This window comes from Nothoprocta perdicaria, unplaced genomic scaffold, assembly GCF_003342845.1.
Source record: "Nothoprocta perdicaria isolate Ctin4 unplaced genomic scaffold, notPer1 scaffold_8, whole genome shotgun sequence".
NCBI lineage: Eukaryota > Metazoa > Chordata > Aves > Tinamiformes > Tinamidae > Nothoprocta > Nothoprocta perdicaria.
In genome coordinates, this window is record NW_020456087.1 from 7,608,934 (window position 1) to 7,622,364 (window position 13,431).

Here is a 13,431-nt window from a genome sequence, read left to right on the forward strand (position 1 = left end):
GAATAATGGATAATTTAAAGTTTTTTTTTGTTGTTCTTGAAAATCAACTGAAGAGTGGCACAACTGCATGAAATGAAAGCTCTCCAGTTAGCATGGCAGAAATATCTTGTGTTGTATTTCACAGAGCAGATTATAACAGCTAACGAGGATAGGACTAGATCACTGAAATATTATTTATACTTCTAGTGACTGAGAAAGACATCAAATTTAGCTTTGTAGCAGCATTTATTATCTACATTTCTCTCAGGTGCATGCCTAGCTAATGAAGATTGCATATATGATATCTGTCAAGAACATTGTTTTTCCACCCAAAGGGGTTCATGGAAGGGACAAAAGGGGCAATAAGGAGGCACTGAGCATTTTTTCGACAGATTCAGTTATTTAAGCAATAAGATGTGAGGGTGGATAGAAATTTCACATTAAGCCCCTATTTACTTAAAATAATTTTTTTTCTGTTTATATATTTGCTCATTTGTGATGTGATTCCCAAAGTCATTCTGCACTTTTATGTCGTCCATTTCAAATTCATTATGTTTGGTATCTTATGTGATTTGAATGAGATTTATACTCTGTGTATGACTGACTACGAATAAGCAGCACATTTAATAGCATGATTCTTTTTAAGGATGTGGCTAACTGCCAACAATGTAAAATGCTGTTCTATCGGTGTTGAAATTGTAAGGCTGGACCCAGGTTTGACACAAGATCCTGGAAAGTGTGGGTCAGGTTCTCAGCTTGGACTCAACTGACACTAGCTCAGCATCTGATCTCAAATTATTAAGCTTTCTTCAAAATCATCATGAAGTCAACTTGGCATTAAAAAATAAAAAAATAAAAAAAAAAACCAGTGTGTTGACTACACAGCATAATTTAGTATCCAGAATTTCCAGTTTGTCTTTGAAAAACTAACTGGTTCCTGTGTTCCTTTTATACTTTTTAACTGATCCAGCAAGACAATAACAAATATCAATTTTATTATTTACTTATACACTTCAAGGAAATCATGTGCTTAAATGTTTTATTGGATCGGGATCTTAACACATAATCTTTTCCAAAATGTATCAACATCAATGTGATCTGAGGGCATTCAACATCAGAAAGGATAAAAATCATTTTTCCTTTATTAAAGTGTATTTTTGAATGTATATAATTTTAAGGAGTGTGCCTTTCAGAGGGATTCTTTGTGATTAAATGTTTCCTGAAGCCATGCATAAACGTATTCATAAACCAAAAGCATCACTGCACCACCTAGAAGAAAATATATTATTTTAATACATACAATATTCAATACATTCAAAATTTTGCAGAATGTTTACAGTATCTAATCTATAACAGAACATGTTAAAGCCTTCTTTTCAAACACTTATTTTTATTAATTCATTAAAAGTTCATTAATTCTTAAACCATATACATTTTATTTAATATTCAACCATAAAATTATTCAGGAAAACGTGCAGATAAATCACCTGGGGTGTACTTACGATATTTTTCTTATCATTTTGCAATACTAAATTATTTTTTCTTCTACAAACAAAGCTTTTCACCTGTGAATATGTGTATATATGTAGCTTTGTTTAGAGTGAGATCTGGTCATGAAAGAGCAACTTATCTGATGGAATGAGAAAAATTGATCACCTGGGTGATGAAAATACTTCCAGGTAAGATTCAAGAAACATTTTCAACTCTTCATTTAAATGTTGCCATATCTAAATTAGAAAATGGCAGTTTTGGAATGAGTGTAATCTTGTGACTGTATCTAGCTATGAATCCACAGGGAAAGTTTTGATTTGATGGAATGACATTAGTTTAGCTGCTAGAACAGAAAATGGTATAATATCCCAGCTGGAATGCAATAAAGGATCTCTGTTTTGTGTGAAAYGGGAGTAAAGCCCTTCCACAACTGGGCACAATTGGTTACAGCTGAAGAAGGGAGATTTTGGAAGGTGTCTGTATAACWAAGCATACTGAGAAGCTTCTGGGTGGAGAAAGTGGGAAGATAGTCAGGTGCCAGGTTGCAGGCGCCGAAGTGTCTTGTAATAATGTGCCATTTGTGAGTGCCAGCTCTGGGGCACAAATATTTTCTTTCCTTTSCTTTTTCTTTTGGCTCAGGTAGCTGGTCAGAGTGCAGCACCTCTGAAAAACAAGTCTTCTGCTACAAAACTGGGAAGATCTTTCCATGTAGTGGGATAGGTACAACCAGTCAGGCATACGGCAAGAGTTTTCCCATTTTATTGATCCTAATGAGCCATGATCAGGCTTAAAATCCTCTATGAACAGCAACTGGCAGATAGTCTGAGACAGCATGAGTCTGCAAAAGGCTTTGACCAACAAACCAGTCATAGGTACAACATCTAGAAGATGTAATCTGAACTCAAAGGCTGACTTCCAGTTCTCATCCTGTGTGATCTGTTTGTGTATCTGTCTTCCCTAAAGCATACACATGTTGGAAGAAGGAATTACTTTTACAGTCCAAGTAATGATTGTTTTGTTGTTTCACTGGAAAGTCAAATCTACATATTAGTCAAAGAGACTATAAAAATATTTAAAGTCAAGCACATACTTAACTGATTTGTTGAATCTGTGCCAGAGTGTACAGTCACTTGTTGGACGGGAAGTTTTATTCCAAAGGGAATAAGTGCTAAGGGSCACTAAGAAAGTGGAGGCCCACCTTCTATATGTCTTGTATGTGATGCAGTACCCTTGAAGTACTGGGTAAAAAGCTCTTCATTCCCAGAGACATGCTCAGCTACCTTTTATTCTCTCCCCACCTTCTTCCTKTACTCTGCACAAAAAACAGGCAGAGCCTTGTACTTAGCCAAAGGGATCGGATATGCAAACATCTACAGGCGAACCTGACGCCTCCTTTATACCTACTTGCTTTTAACCATGTGTGCTCTTGCCTATTAAACCATCCTGCACAATGGAAATACAGCTTCCTGGGAGTGGGATACTTTTCAAATTGGGGCTCCTGCGCTTTTCAACACAGACTGCCTCTGTGGGCTGGCAAAATCTAAGGCCTCAGTGCTTTGCTTTCATGATTAATCAAAACCAGCTTGAGAAACAAAAAAAGTCTGGCAGCCTAAGAAGATGCAGCTTTCAGCCATTCTGTTCCTGCATTTGCAGCAACAGCTATTGGGATGAGGTCAATCAACAAACCTAATTCCAAGACAAAATTGTTGTCTTTGTATTTTAGTACCATAGGATTCTCTTCTCAGCTCATTCTATCAGCTTTTTGGGTGCTTTTTACAGTCCGCAAAGGGCACAGGAAGCAGAAAGTACCTAGAATTTGATATGCTTAGGCAACCTTGACTAGTTGAGAACATTTAACCTGAACACACTCTAACCTTCATTTTAGGGTGACTTTGGTACAAAGTAGTCCTAGAGAAGCCAAAGAATCACTTTAGAGGGAATAGGGCAAGCTTTAAGCATCAGTTTCAAAGACTTACTGTCCTGGGGTTTACAGTTCTGCCATTTGCATGGGCACACCTTGGCTTGCTCACAGAGTAATTGCACAAACTAGGACTTACTTGAATCGACAATTATCCAATGTTTATGCAAAATTGATACTTTTTTCTTTAGAAAAAACACATTTAGCCAAATCCATACATAATACTATTACCTGCTATTATCACCAAGGGAACCATTCAAAGATAATAGAGAAATTTTGATGATTTGGGTACAGTGATACAAATATTTGATTGGGGCTTACTGTATCTGTCAAGAAATTAGAAAACAGGAAGAGAAAGCAAAAAGAAAAGCATTATAGAAATGATGGAGGAAAAACTACCTGGGCCAAGCCTCATGATCTTGGGAACCAAGCCTTTGTACAGAGCCAGAAATCTGTAAAGAAGAAAAACAAACAAAACATTTCAAACAATGCTCTTGCTTTAGGAGCAGAATGGAATTTTAGCATGTGTTTATTAAAATGCTGGCAGAGCACTTAGAAACAATTATTTGAAATTACGCATGTTCGATAGCAGGCAGTATCTGGATTTTAACATTTTACAGAGGCAGATCAGACAAGGAGAAAAAGCTAATCAATGTTCACTCACAAAAGCTATACCGAGAGCCCAGCCAATCAGAAATATGACTTTAATCAGTGAGATGATTTTACTTTCAAGACAAGTTTGTTAGCAACAGCTGTGTGCATGAACAAAATGACTGCCATAATTGAATATCAAAGCTACAATGTAGTCCTCACTTGAGAAAAATCTTTATAAAGCTGGAAAAAAGTTATTACCAGAAAGACCTATCCCCAATAAAATTATTTCAGCAATCTTATTAAAAGCACAGAGCTTTGCAAAATTACAAGTAGATATTGGGAAATATCCTCTTTTCTATTGTTACTTTCCTTTTACAATATGATGAGTTGATTTTAAGGTTATCAAAGTAGAAAAAAAAATGTTATGCACGAATTCAACTTTTATTTGTGGAACACAAATTTTGACAACCCAATAATCATCTTGCAATTCCTTTGTAACGGTTCACACAAAGTAGGAAGATGTTTCCTTGTAATTCTAAAATACATTTTCAAAATGTTACATTGTGCTCTTTTGCACCCATGAATTCAGGGTGGCTTAATGGTTCTCATCAAATCTGAAATATAACAACATGGTTTAATGGACCCATATGAACTAAAATAGAGGTCTGGACATTTATTAAAATAAGAATGTTTTACCCTTCTTCTTTATAGACTGTTGCCATAGTTTTAAAACAGGTTCTGTACTTGATCTCTCCAGGAACTGGCTGTGGTCCTTGAATCCTACTTTTTGCAACATCAAAAGGAATGTTAATAATTGAGGCTATTGTTCCCGAGACCAACCCAATTCCAAATTTCCTCAAAAACTCCAAATTTGGATCCTGCAAAGAGAGAAAGAAAGAAAGAAAGAAAGAAAGAATAAAAAGGGAAACGGAAGGACCTATGCAGGTTAAACACTATAAAGTAATATGCATTTAATCAGAAAACTCACACAACACAACACAGTGATGTTATTCTAGCGGAACACATTAGGATTTCCTACGCTGGAACTTGTTTTCTTGACAATCCTATTGGCTATGTTTTTACACATGGTCTAAATTGCTGAAGTACACATTTCCTCACACAGGATTTATAAACACAGTTCATAAAGAAAGACTGGTATGGCATATGGGGATGATTTGTATAATTGGGCTTCACAATGTACTTAGTATTACTGTATCAAAACAGGAGAAATCCAAGCACACTATTAGCTAATTGGCCAGAATATTTTACAAATGACAGCAACTTCCACCATGAAGCCTACTAAAATGCTCATTTGTGTGCCGGACCCCCAAATGCTAAATTAAATAAAGGCTAATCTCAGTCTGCTGCCATTCCCCTCCAGGTTTTTTACATTTATTTTCACATGTAGCTGATCCACTGTACTAAGAAGTGCTAGCTTCCTGTTATTAACAATCCAGCTCGGTGCAACTGCAAAAGAGCCTTCCCCGTCCYGCGCATTAGAAACCCCGGTACCTCACTCCGCTAATTGCCTGAAGAATTTACAACAGATTGTTCCTGCACCCAGCAATATGCTCATGGCAAAAGCTAGAAGCAGGTTCGAAGTGCATCTAAAAACCTCTTTGCTCATTCATAGTTCACAATCCAACTGAGTTTTATTTGATATTTTACAAAAACTTCCTATCTTGGTAACATCAAAGAATTCAGAATTTATCGAGGAGCCAGAGTCTCTCAAAGCAAGTCTAATCCTATTTCTATGAATAGTGGAAATCATAGTAAAATCTATCCTGTTGCATTTTCTATTAACATAGCTTCTTTTCTCTGTCACTCTTCAACAGAAAAGATGCTTCACTGCTTTATAAAATACTGCGTGTATAAATTCCTTTCTTCATAAACACTTTACAGAAAATCAGCAGTAAAACAATAGATGATTTTGCCATGTCATAACATCAGCACGATATTAAAATTAAATTATATTGGAGTGCATTCTTTCTTTTCTAAATTTGTWCATTTGTGACTAAAAATAGTAACAATTAAGACATTTTCCTTTCCAGGCTAGCAACAAGAAACATTAGTTAAAACTTCCATGATATTCATTGGATAAAGTTCACCCAGATGTTCGGAGAGAACCGTTAAAACTCAACAGAGCCTATTACTACTTGCAGAGAAACTCAACACCTTGACTTCACAAAACAGTAAATATACCAAGATAACCCCTTTTTATAATTAGAATAGTTTGTGGTATATCAAGAATTGTATAACTTTTTAGTAGAATGCTAAACAACGAAGTACAGTTTATTCTGTATAAAATGACAGTTTCTGAGGTGGAAAAAAATAATAAAAAATCTGCTGTACAGTCATTTTTTTTGTGGTATTCAGAAGGAAAAAGAAAGATTCCTTGTGAAGTTGGAGAGGCAGTTGGAAGGCAGTCCCTTTCCAGCATGGTACCTGCTTCCAGGCAGCAGGCATGGGAATAAACACACACCTGARAACTAAGCACATTCACGGATTCTATTAGCCTTGTCAAACCAGGCTGCAGGGAAGAGGCCACCACTGCTCGGTTGGTTTTCTGTAGTAGCCAAAGGTCTGCAATATCTTTGCTAAGCTTTGGAGCGAGGATGCTTTTTGTATGGAACCAAGGCCGGTGGGCTGCCTTCTGGGCTATGCTGTACCCATCAAGCTAAAATATTTATGTATTAAGTATCAAATATCAGGCTTTGCTGCTTTTGGCAAATCCCTTATCTYTGAATGATACAATATTTTCATATTTTAGGGCATTTCCAGTGTCAGAGTTGCCTGTTTCGTGATTGCTAGTGCTGCAAAGTATACGAGAGTGGAGTGTCGAATCAAGTGAAAGTCTGTTGAAATATGACACTGCACCAACGTAGCTAAAGGGAAACTAAAACAAATTGCTTTATTTCTAATCCATTTTTCTGTGACACAGAAAATGTCAAAAGACAGCACTTTGCTCACRCACAAAGCTGGATCCTAACCAAATGCACTGTGGTATACAGTAGTTTTGCGATATAGTTTGAGTTTTTACTACTCATTTCAGGAGAAAGGATTTTTACGGCATTCGTCACTGTAATATCTGGGTCATTTCACGCACMTAACAGACTGCAAATAAATTTAGTTGTTAAAACTAATTAAAAAGTTCTTGCACAGATTAGTGGCATTTTACTCTGCCACTGTCTCTAAGCAGAAAACAGAGATTTCTAAATACCATTTATATCTTTGTCTACAAAGCTTACAGGCACAAGCTTACTGGTGGTCTACCATGTGGGTGCAAGCTGCTATGAAGCAGTGCCTGTCTTTTTGCACTGAAAGCCTCTCTTTGGCCCAAGCCAGAATATTCCTAGCTGTTTAAGATCCAGTGAAAGGAAATATTGTTCCTCTAGTGCTGACAGTGTAACTGGCTAGCTGAGACAACTGTCACCAGGTCCTTGTCACCAACTTCTGCAGCACACAGTCCTCCAGATGAAGAGTATATGCTCCATATTTAGTATCTTGGAAAAAAAAGTTCTCTGCAAGTTATTCTTGCTTTCACAAACAGCAGAACTGGAGGAAGAACACACATGAATTCTGCATTCAGGGAAAAGTGTTTTTCTGTAGTACGAGCAGAACACGAAGTAGAGCAGAAGCAGGATAACAGACTGTAGTACAGTGCACCACAAGGGAGTGAAATAGCAGTTTGCTTACCTACAATGGAACAATTTTGCTGTGGTCGGACAACAAAGCCTGATCCTTGCAACTTTTTAGCACAGCCTTCACAGTCTCATTTCCTGAACATCTGAGTCCCTGTCCTGTTAGTACCAGAAGCCATGAAAAACAGCTATTCTGTGCCATAAAAGTCATGTCTATGCATGCTTTGTTGGATTTCATTACTTTAGGAGAGAAATGTTGAGATGTTATATCTTCTTTTTTTATACCTCATTGCTCCTATTATAATATTTCTAAATTAGTGAGTACTGTAAGTTCTTCTTAAATCATATGTTGCCCAATTTCTTCATAATATTCTTCATTAATTGCTTCTTCCATAATTGCTACCAAAAGCAAATTCTAGTCCTAAATCTAGCACATACATGCTCACATACAGAACTGTCACTCATTGAAGTTATTTTAATTTACGAGTTGCCCAGAAATGGGCAATTCACACAGTCCACCTGCATGTATATAGTGTTCAGAAACATGAAAAGCAAAGACATTCAAGGGTGCTATTTATTTTTCCCTTGTCTTCTTACTGATGTAGTTACGCCCTACTCAGAATGAATAGCAATTGCATAATGTAGCTCACAGAAATATACATTTAGCTCTGTATTTAAGGAAAAAATCAATGAAAATCAAAAGATCTATTAATATTTCTTTATCTAACTGAAACTATCTTTCAAATTTGTTTGCTTCAATTTCAGGATGTTTGTTTTGAGAGTTTTTTTTTTTTTTTTTTTTGGTGGAGAGGATTACTGAAGGTACACAGCTTACAAAAAAAAAGACTTTATAGACATATTTTAATACTTCCCAGTAGCTTATACATAAGTTTTCTATAAAAGAATGATGTTTACTAAGCAAAGAGATGGTCAATTCATGACAATTTGCAGGAATGACAAATAAAAAGAATTGAATAATACTTGAAGCTGCTATTTGTAAAGCAGCCTACAGGAATTAGCCCCAAGTAAGCCCTTACTTTGAGAAGAATATTTGCATCAAGTTTCTTAGACTCCTTTGAAAAAGTTAGCCATAATATTAGCTTTATAGATGAGTTGTATTTGGCACAGAAGRTTAAAGTGTTTTGAAATGACTTCTAAATTTAAATGCATTTACTCAAGGTCACCTAAAGGGTGAGTGGAGAAGCCAGGAATAGAACGGAGAGGTTTGCACCATATGCGGCACATTCCATCTGTCTCTGTATAACAAGGAAGGCTTTGGTTTGGTCAACTTTGTGGTTCTGCCTGGTATACCTAGCAATTATTGGATTGAAGAGGGAGAAAAGCATGGAATAAGGGGTAGTGTCACTTCCCAGSCTTTGTGGCTGAGATGAGGTATAATAGCACAGGAATTCCCATGGCAAACTGAGTAGTGCCAGAAAACCTGACCTGGCATTATACATTGTCTATAATTGAGTGTTTGGCAGCAAAACAGGCTGCTTCAGGAAATGTTTTACCCAACCTGATAATTGTTTTTAACCACTAAAATGAGCTGCCTATGGCAATGGACTGTGAAGAAAGGAGCTAGTGGGTCTGAAGAAGGGGAACTTTCAAGACAGGGGAGAAAAGATATCTTCATACAGAGGAAAGGTGAAGATAGCTCAGAGAAGAAACAAGGAGATGAAAAGTTAGAACAAATTGCTTCAAACAGACCAGACTTGCAATCCAGAGGACAGACAGGACCTGGGTTTCCTCAGTGAGGACAGCTGGGAAGAAAAGTCGTTGACTTCTGCTCTTCAAGAGGCAAGGACTGTCATGGGTGTGATCAAGTGATTTGGAGGTCAGTAAGGGCAACAATAAAAAGGTGAATATCCCATCATTGTCATGATAACTTGTGCTTCGATTCTTTGAAAGAAGAGTCATCATTTTTATTGTGATCTATAGCTTTATGAATAGTTTCTTACTTTTATCTACTCTCACTTAAGTACATTTCATTCATTTACATAGTAAAATACTTACTGTAAACTACAGTTTGCAGTCTGATGAGCACAATTTTGCTCTGACCTCTGTTAAGATAACAGCCGTGAGCATATTGATAACCAGGAAAGACATTCCACAATGCATAGTCACAGCTGCACTTTGCTGGGATTGAATATACTTTTTTCACACTGGTATCATCTCAGAATGCTCCTTGAATGCAATTTCATTGCAGCAGATACTTCTTTAGGTATTTTAAATCCACCTGTCAAAAGTCTAACAGTATAATAAGAAGAATGGCAGCTGCTAGGATAAATGTCCTGGATGATCTCCAGCATAACATCTGCTCCTAACAGCTATCTGCTCCTGTAGGGTTGCATTTTCAAATATCTTGCTATCTTCTCAGTGATTTTTTTCCCATAATGCAATTTCCTGTAAATTTTTTTCATCTTACTCCAGATTTTTGTTAGTATTATTATTCACTATTTATTCTTTTGCTACACTCTTTTGGAGCCTTAGGGCAAGACCAAGATTCCTCTTCATTAGTCTCAAACAAACATCTGCACCAAAGAGCTTTTGATGCTAAGCAGAAAAACAAGAGACAACAAAAATGTAGTCACAGAATACAAAATATACAAAATTCTATAGACTTATTCAGTATAGYCAGCAAGAGAAATAGCAGATAGATTTAAACATTTTCATTTAGAAAATCCTCTGCTAAACATAAGTAACTGTACATTGAGGAAGCAAAATAAGAATATTGCAGGAAAGGAGTAGGTGAAATAAAAACATATTCTTCCTTCTATGTTACACCTTTTGGTGACATCTTTAAACACTATAGGCTATAATGTCAGCAGTCCACAGGACACCTCATATTGGAGAGTGCTGACATCAGTGGAAGATTGTAACATTGCAGCAGATAAGTGTTGCTGTCTCTTTGTAGTTGACAAATCTTTGTAGTTGACAAAACCCAGTTCCTGGGTTGTAGCTCTGCACTTATTCTCTTTCCCACTCTGCTGCAGTTTTCAATTACATCATCTTGCTTTATTGCTTYTTTTCAACTCTATTGCACTGCATGTCCCTTGCACTATGTGTTTCGATATTTAAATGCCACATTGGGGTGGATCTAAAAACAAAAAATAAAACCTTGCCTTCTATCATGTTTATTTCCCAAGATGAACATCCAATATTGGTTTTCCATTCCTTCTTTGCCTGGAGACATTAGGGCCCTTTCTCTGACAGAAGAACATGCTAGTTGACTGCCACCACTCAGTGCAGCAGCCCTGTTAACAGGTGGCACATCTGCAGCCGCTGAGGCTGTGTCTGACTTGAAATGGGTTTTGCAGTTGACCATGTTTCAAAGGGGGCTTTCAACACAATATGGAAATCTCATATTGTTGAGAAATATGACAGCCACTTGGAGGTAGCAGTGAGCAAAGGTTTTAATGAAACTAACTTTTACCATCAAACCTAACCATGATAAAAAGTARGAAAGTGAGAGCTGCTGGAAGCCTATGAAATGTGCTATAAAGGCATGTGCTATAAAACTGAGACGATATACATTTTCAGACTAATTTGATTGCTCGTGCAGATGCATAGTCGTTAATGCTCCATGGCTGATACATTAGTGGCAATTGAAAAGAGTCCGGCTTACTCTGTTTTCAGTAAACAGAGCACGATGTTGGCTGTTAATGTTCTCTTTATCAGAACAGACTGAACACATGAAAAATTATTCATTAAGAACATTTACAACCCACACATGTCATTTATATCATTTGACCATTCAACATAAAAGGTTTATTGTTTTTGGCAAAATAAGCTGCAAACATCCTTAATTGGGATGCAAATTTAATGCACAGTTTAGCACTGTTGACAGCTAAAAGGCTCGTATGGACATTTCCATACATTTTTCCACTTACGTTACAGATGGTGAACAGCAGATATATAACCAAGAGCCAAAATAATTTCAGAAGTGCAGTATTCTTATTTCACAATTTTTATATGCTTGTCAATATTGCGAGACTGACTTTAAATTTTTCTTCTCTGGAGAAGTACACAAAATGAACAAATTAGCTTTCTTAATGAAACCAAATATGTGAGAAAACTTGGAAAGTTACAGCTTCTAATATTTTTATGTCTAATTGAAAAATAGCTTAAATCAAAATCACAGTACAGGCTTGATAACTCTTAGATTCTAGCACTTGCCTACTGACAAAAGAGATTTAAGTGCAGATCCAAAGTATTATTGAGTACTTCTGTTTTCCAGTCACTGAAGTGAAGTTCAGCACATGTGAATATCTGAGGCACACCGCTGGCTGGCACAAAACACACGAGGTCTGGTCTACACCCTGCTGAACTCATGACAAGAGTGGCTATATCAGTACATTCAGATCTGCAGCACTGAAGCTAGAGGGCATAGATTGTCCTATGTCTTTGCTATTAAATGCTATAACAATCCAAAACAGAGAGGCTACATGAAAGCTGCCCACCAGGAGCGGTTCCTTGTCTGTGCTAACTCCTAAGCCATATCCAGGAGCTGTGCACGAGCTGGCCTGGGCCAAACTTGTGCTGCCAGGGAACACTTAACACTTAACAGCACAGATGACTAAGTTTCCATGATGTTCAGGATGCTAGCACAGATGTAGCCACAGTGGTCCGGCACAAACTTCTCCGCTTATTTGCAGTTAGTGCAGACCAGTCCTGCTTTGACTACACAGTCTTTTGCTTTGATAGGAGATACTTAGGGGCTAGCTGGCCTSAATGACACCATCGAAGTGATTTCCCTTTCATTTTCTATATGTACCTAAAATAATAAAATGCTAATTTCTCTCAGATCACAGAGCTCTGAATCTTTCTAATCATACAAAAGCTGTTTTCCTCTCTCTCTATTTTTTTTCTTTGTTATCTGAAAGGCTAAGAAAGTATTCTTATGCCAAATATTAATGCTATGTTTTGCTTAATATACTGGAGTACTTTGGGATTTCCTTCRAAGATGCATGAATGCTCTTTGTGCATGCATATGCTTACCTACATATAACTCTRAACTTTTTGGGTAATTATATTTTTCATCTTTTGATCAACATAAAAGTGTTTACTTCTATGTTAGTATCAAACACTGCTCGTGCCTGGAGTTTTCAGAATGCGTGATTAAAGTACATCATTAAAATATGCTTAAATACACTACAATAACTTGTAGAAACCTGCAGGCTAGTTGCACTTGAACAATTCAATTTATTGTAACAATCTGCAAATACAAAGTGGAGCTTTTCTTCATTTATACAACACTGCCAACAAAAATACCATGCTACTTAGAAGTGCAAAGAAAAGAAAAGGTGTTGCTTCATCTGGGAATAGAAAGCAATCCCTTTTGATGTAAACTGCAGCTTCTTCTACGGATACAACTATACATTACACTTGTGATTGTTTAACTGTCATCATTTAAAAATTACATTAGTGAAAACACATTAAGTAATGTACTGCAGTCATTACTAAAAGATTAGGCTCACACAATCATTTAGAAAGTTGCCAGCACTATCATGTTTTCATTAATAAAATTTCCTTTTGTTATATAGAGGAATCTGAGACTATGTGAATATAATTGTTTCAGGTTGAGTTACAGCTATATAGGTTCTTTCAACTCACTCATAAGTATACTACATAAAGATCTGTTTTGGATCTGGCCTCCTCTCTATGGGTAAATCCATCTTTTCATCCTTAAACACTAGGCTGATCTGCCTTTTGAGTAAACATACCTAGTACACAGCCAGAACATCCAATCTACTGCAAGTCTGCCATCTCATCAGGCTTGCTGTCTTACTTTGCGAGTAGTGAAAG

At 36.8% G+C, this 13,431-nt stretch overlaps 1 protein-coding gene across 4 annotated transcripts in view; it reads right to left on the reverse strand.

The window, feature by feature from the left end:
- Positions 1–97: 97 nt before the first annotated feature.
- Positions 98–13,431, reverse strand: part of SLC25A21 (solute carrier family 25 member 21) — a 122,434-nt gene continuing 109,100 nt past the window's right edge. For all 4 annotated transcript variants that reach the window (XM_026051872.1, XM_026051870.1, XM_026051871.1 and 1 more), the window contains 3 exons: positions 4,679–4,860; positions 3,788–3,840; positions 98–1,248 (listed from right to left, as the gene is read on the reverse strand). In XM_026051872.1, the coding sequence (XP_025907657.1) occupies positions 1,169–1,248; positions 3,788–3,840; positions 4,679–4,860 (315 nt within the window). In that variant the 3' untranslated portion in view covers positions 98–1,168. The remainder of the gene's footprint in view (positions 1,249–3,787; positions 3,841–4,678; positions 4,861–13,431) is intronic.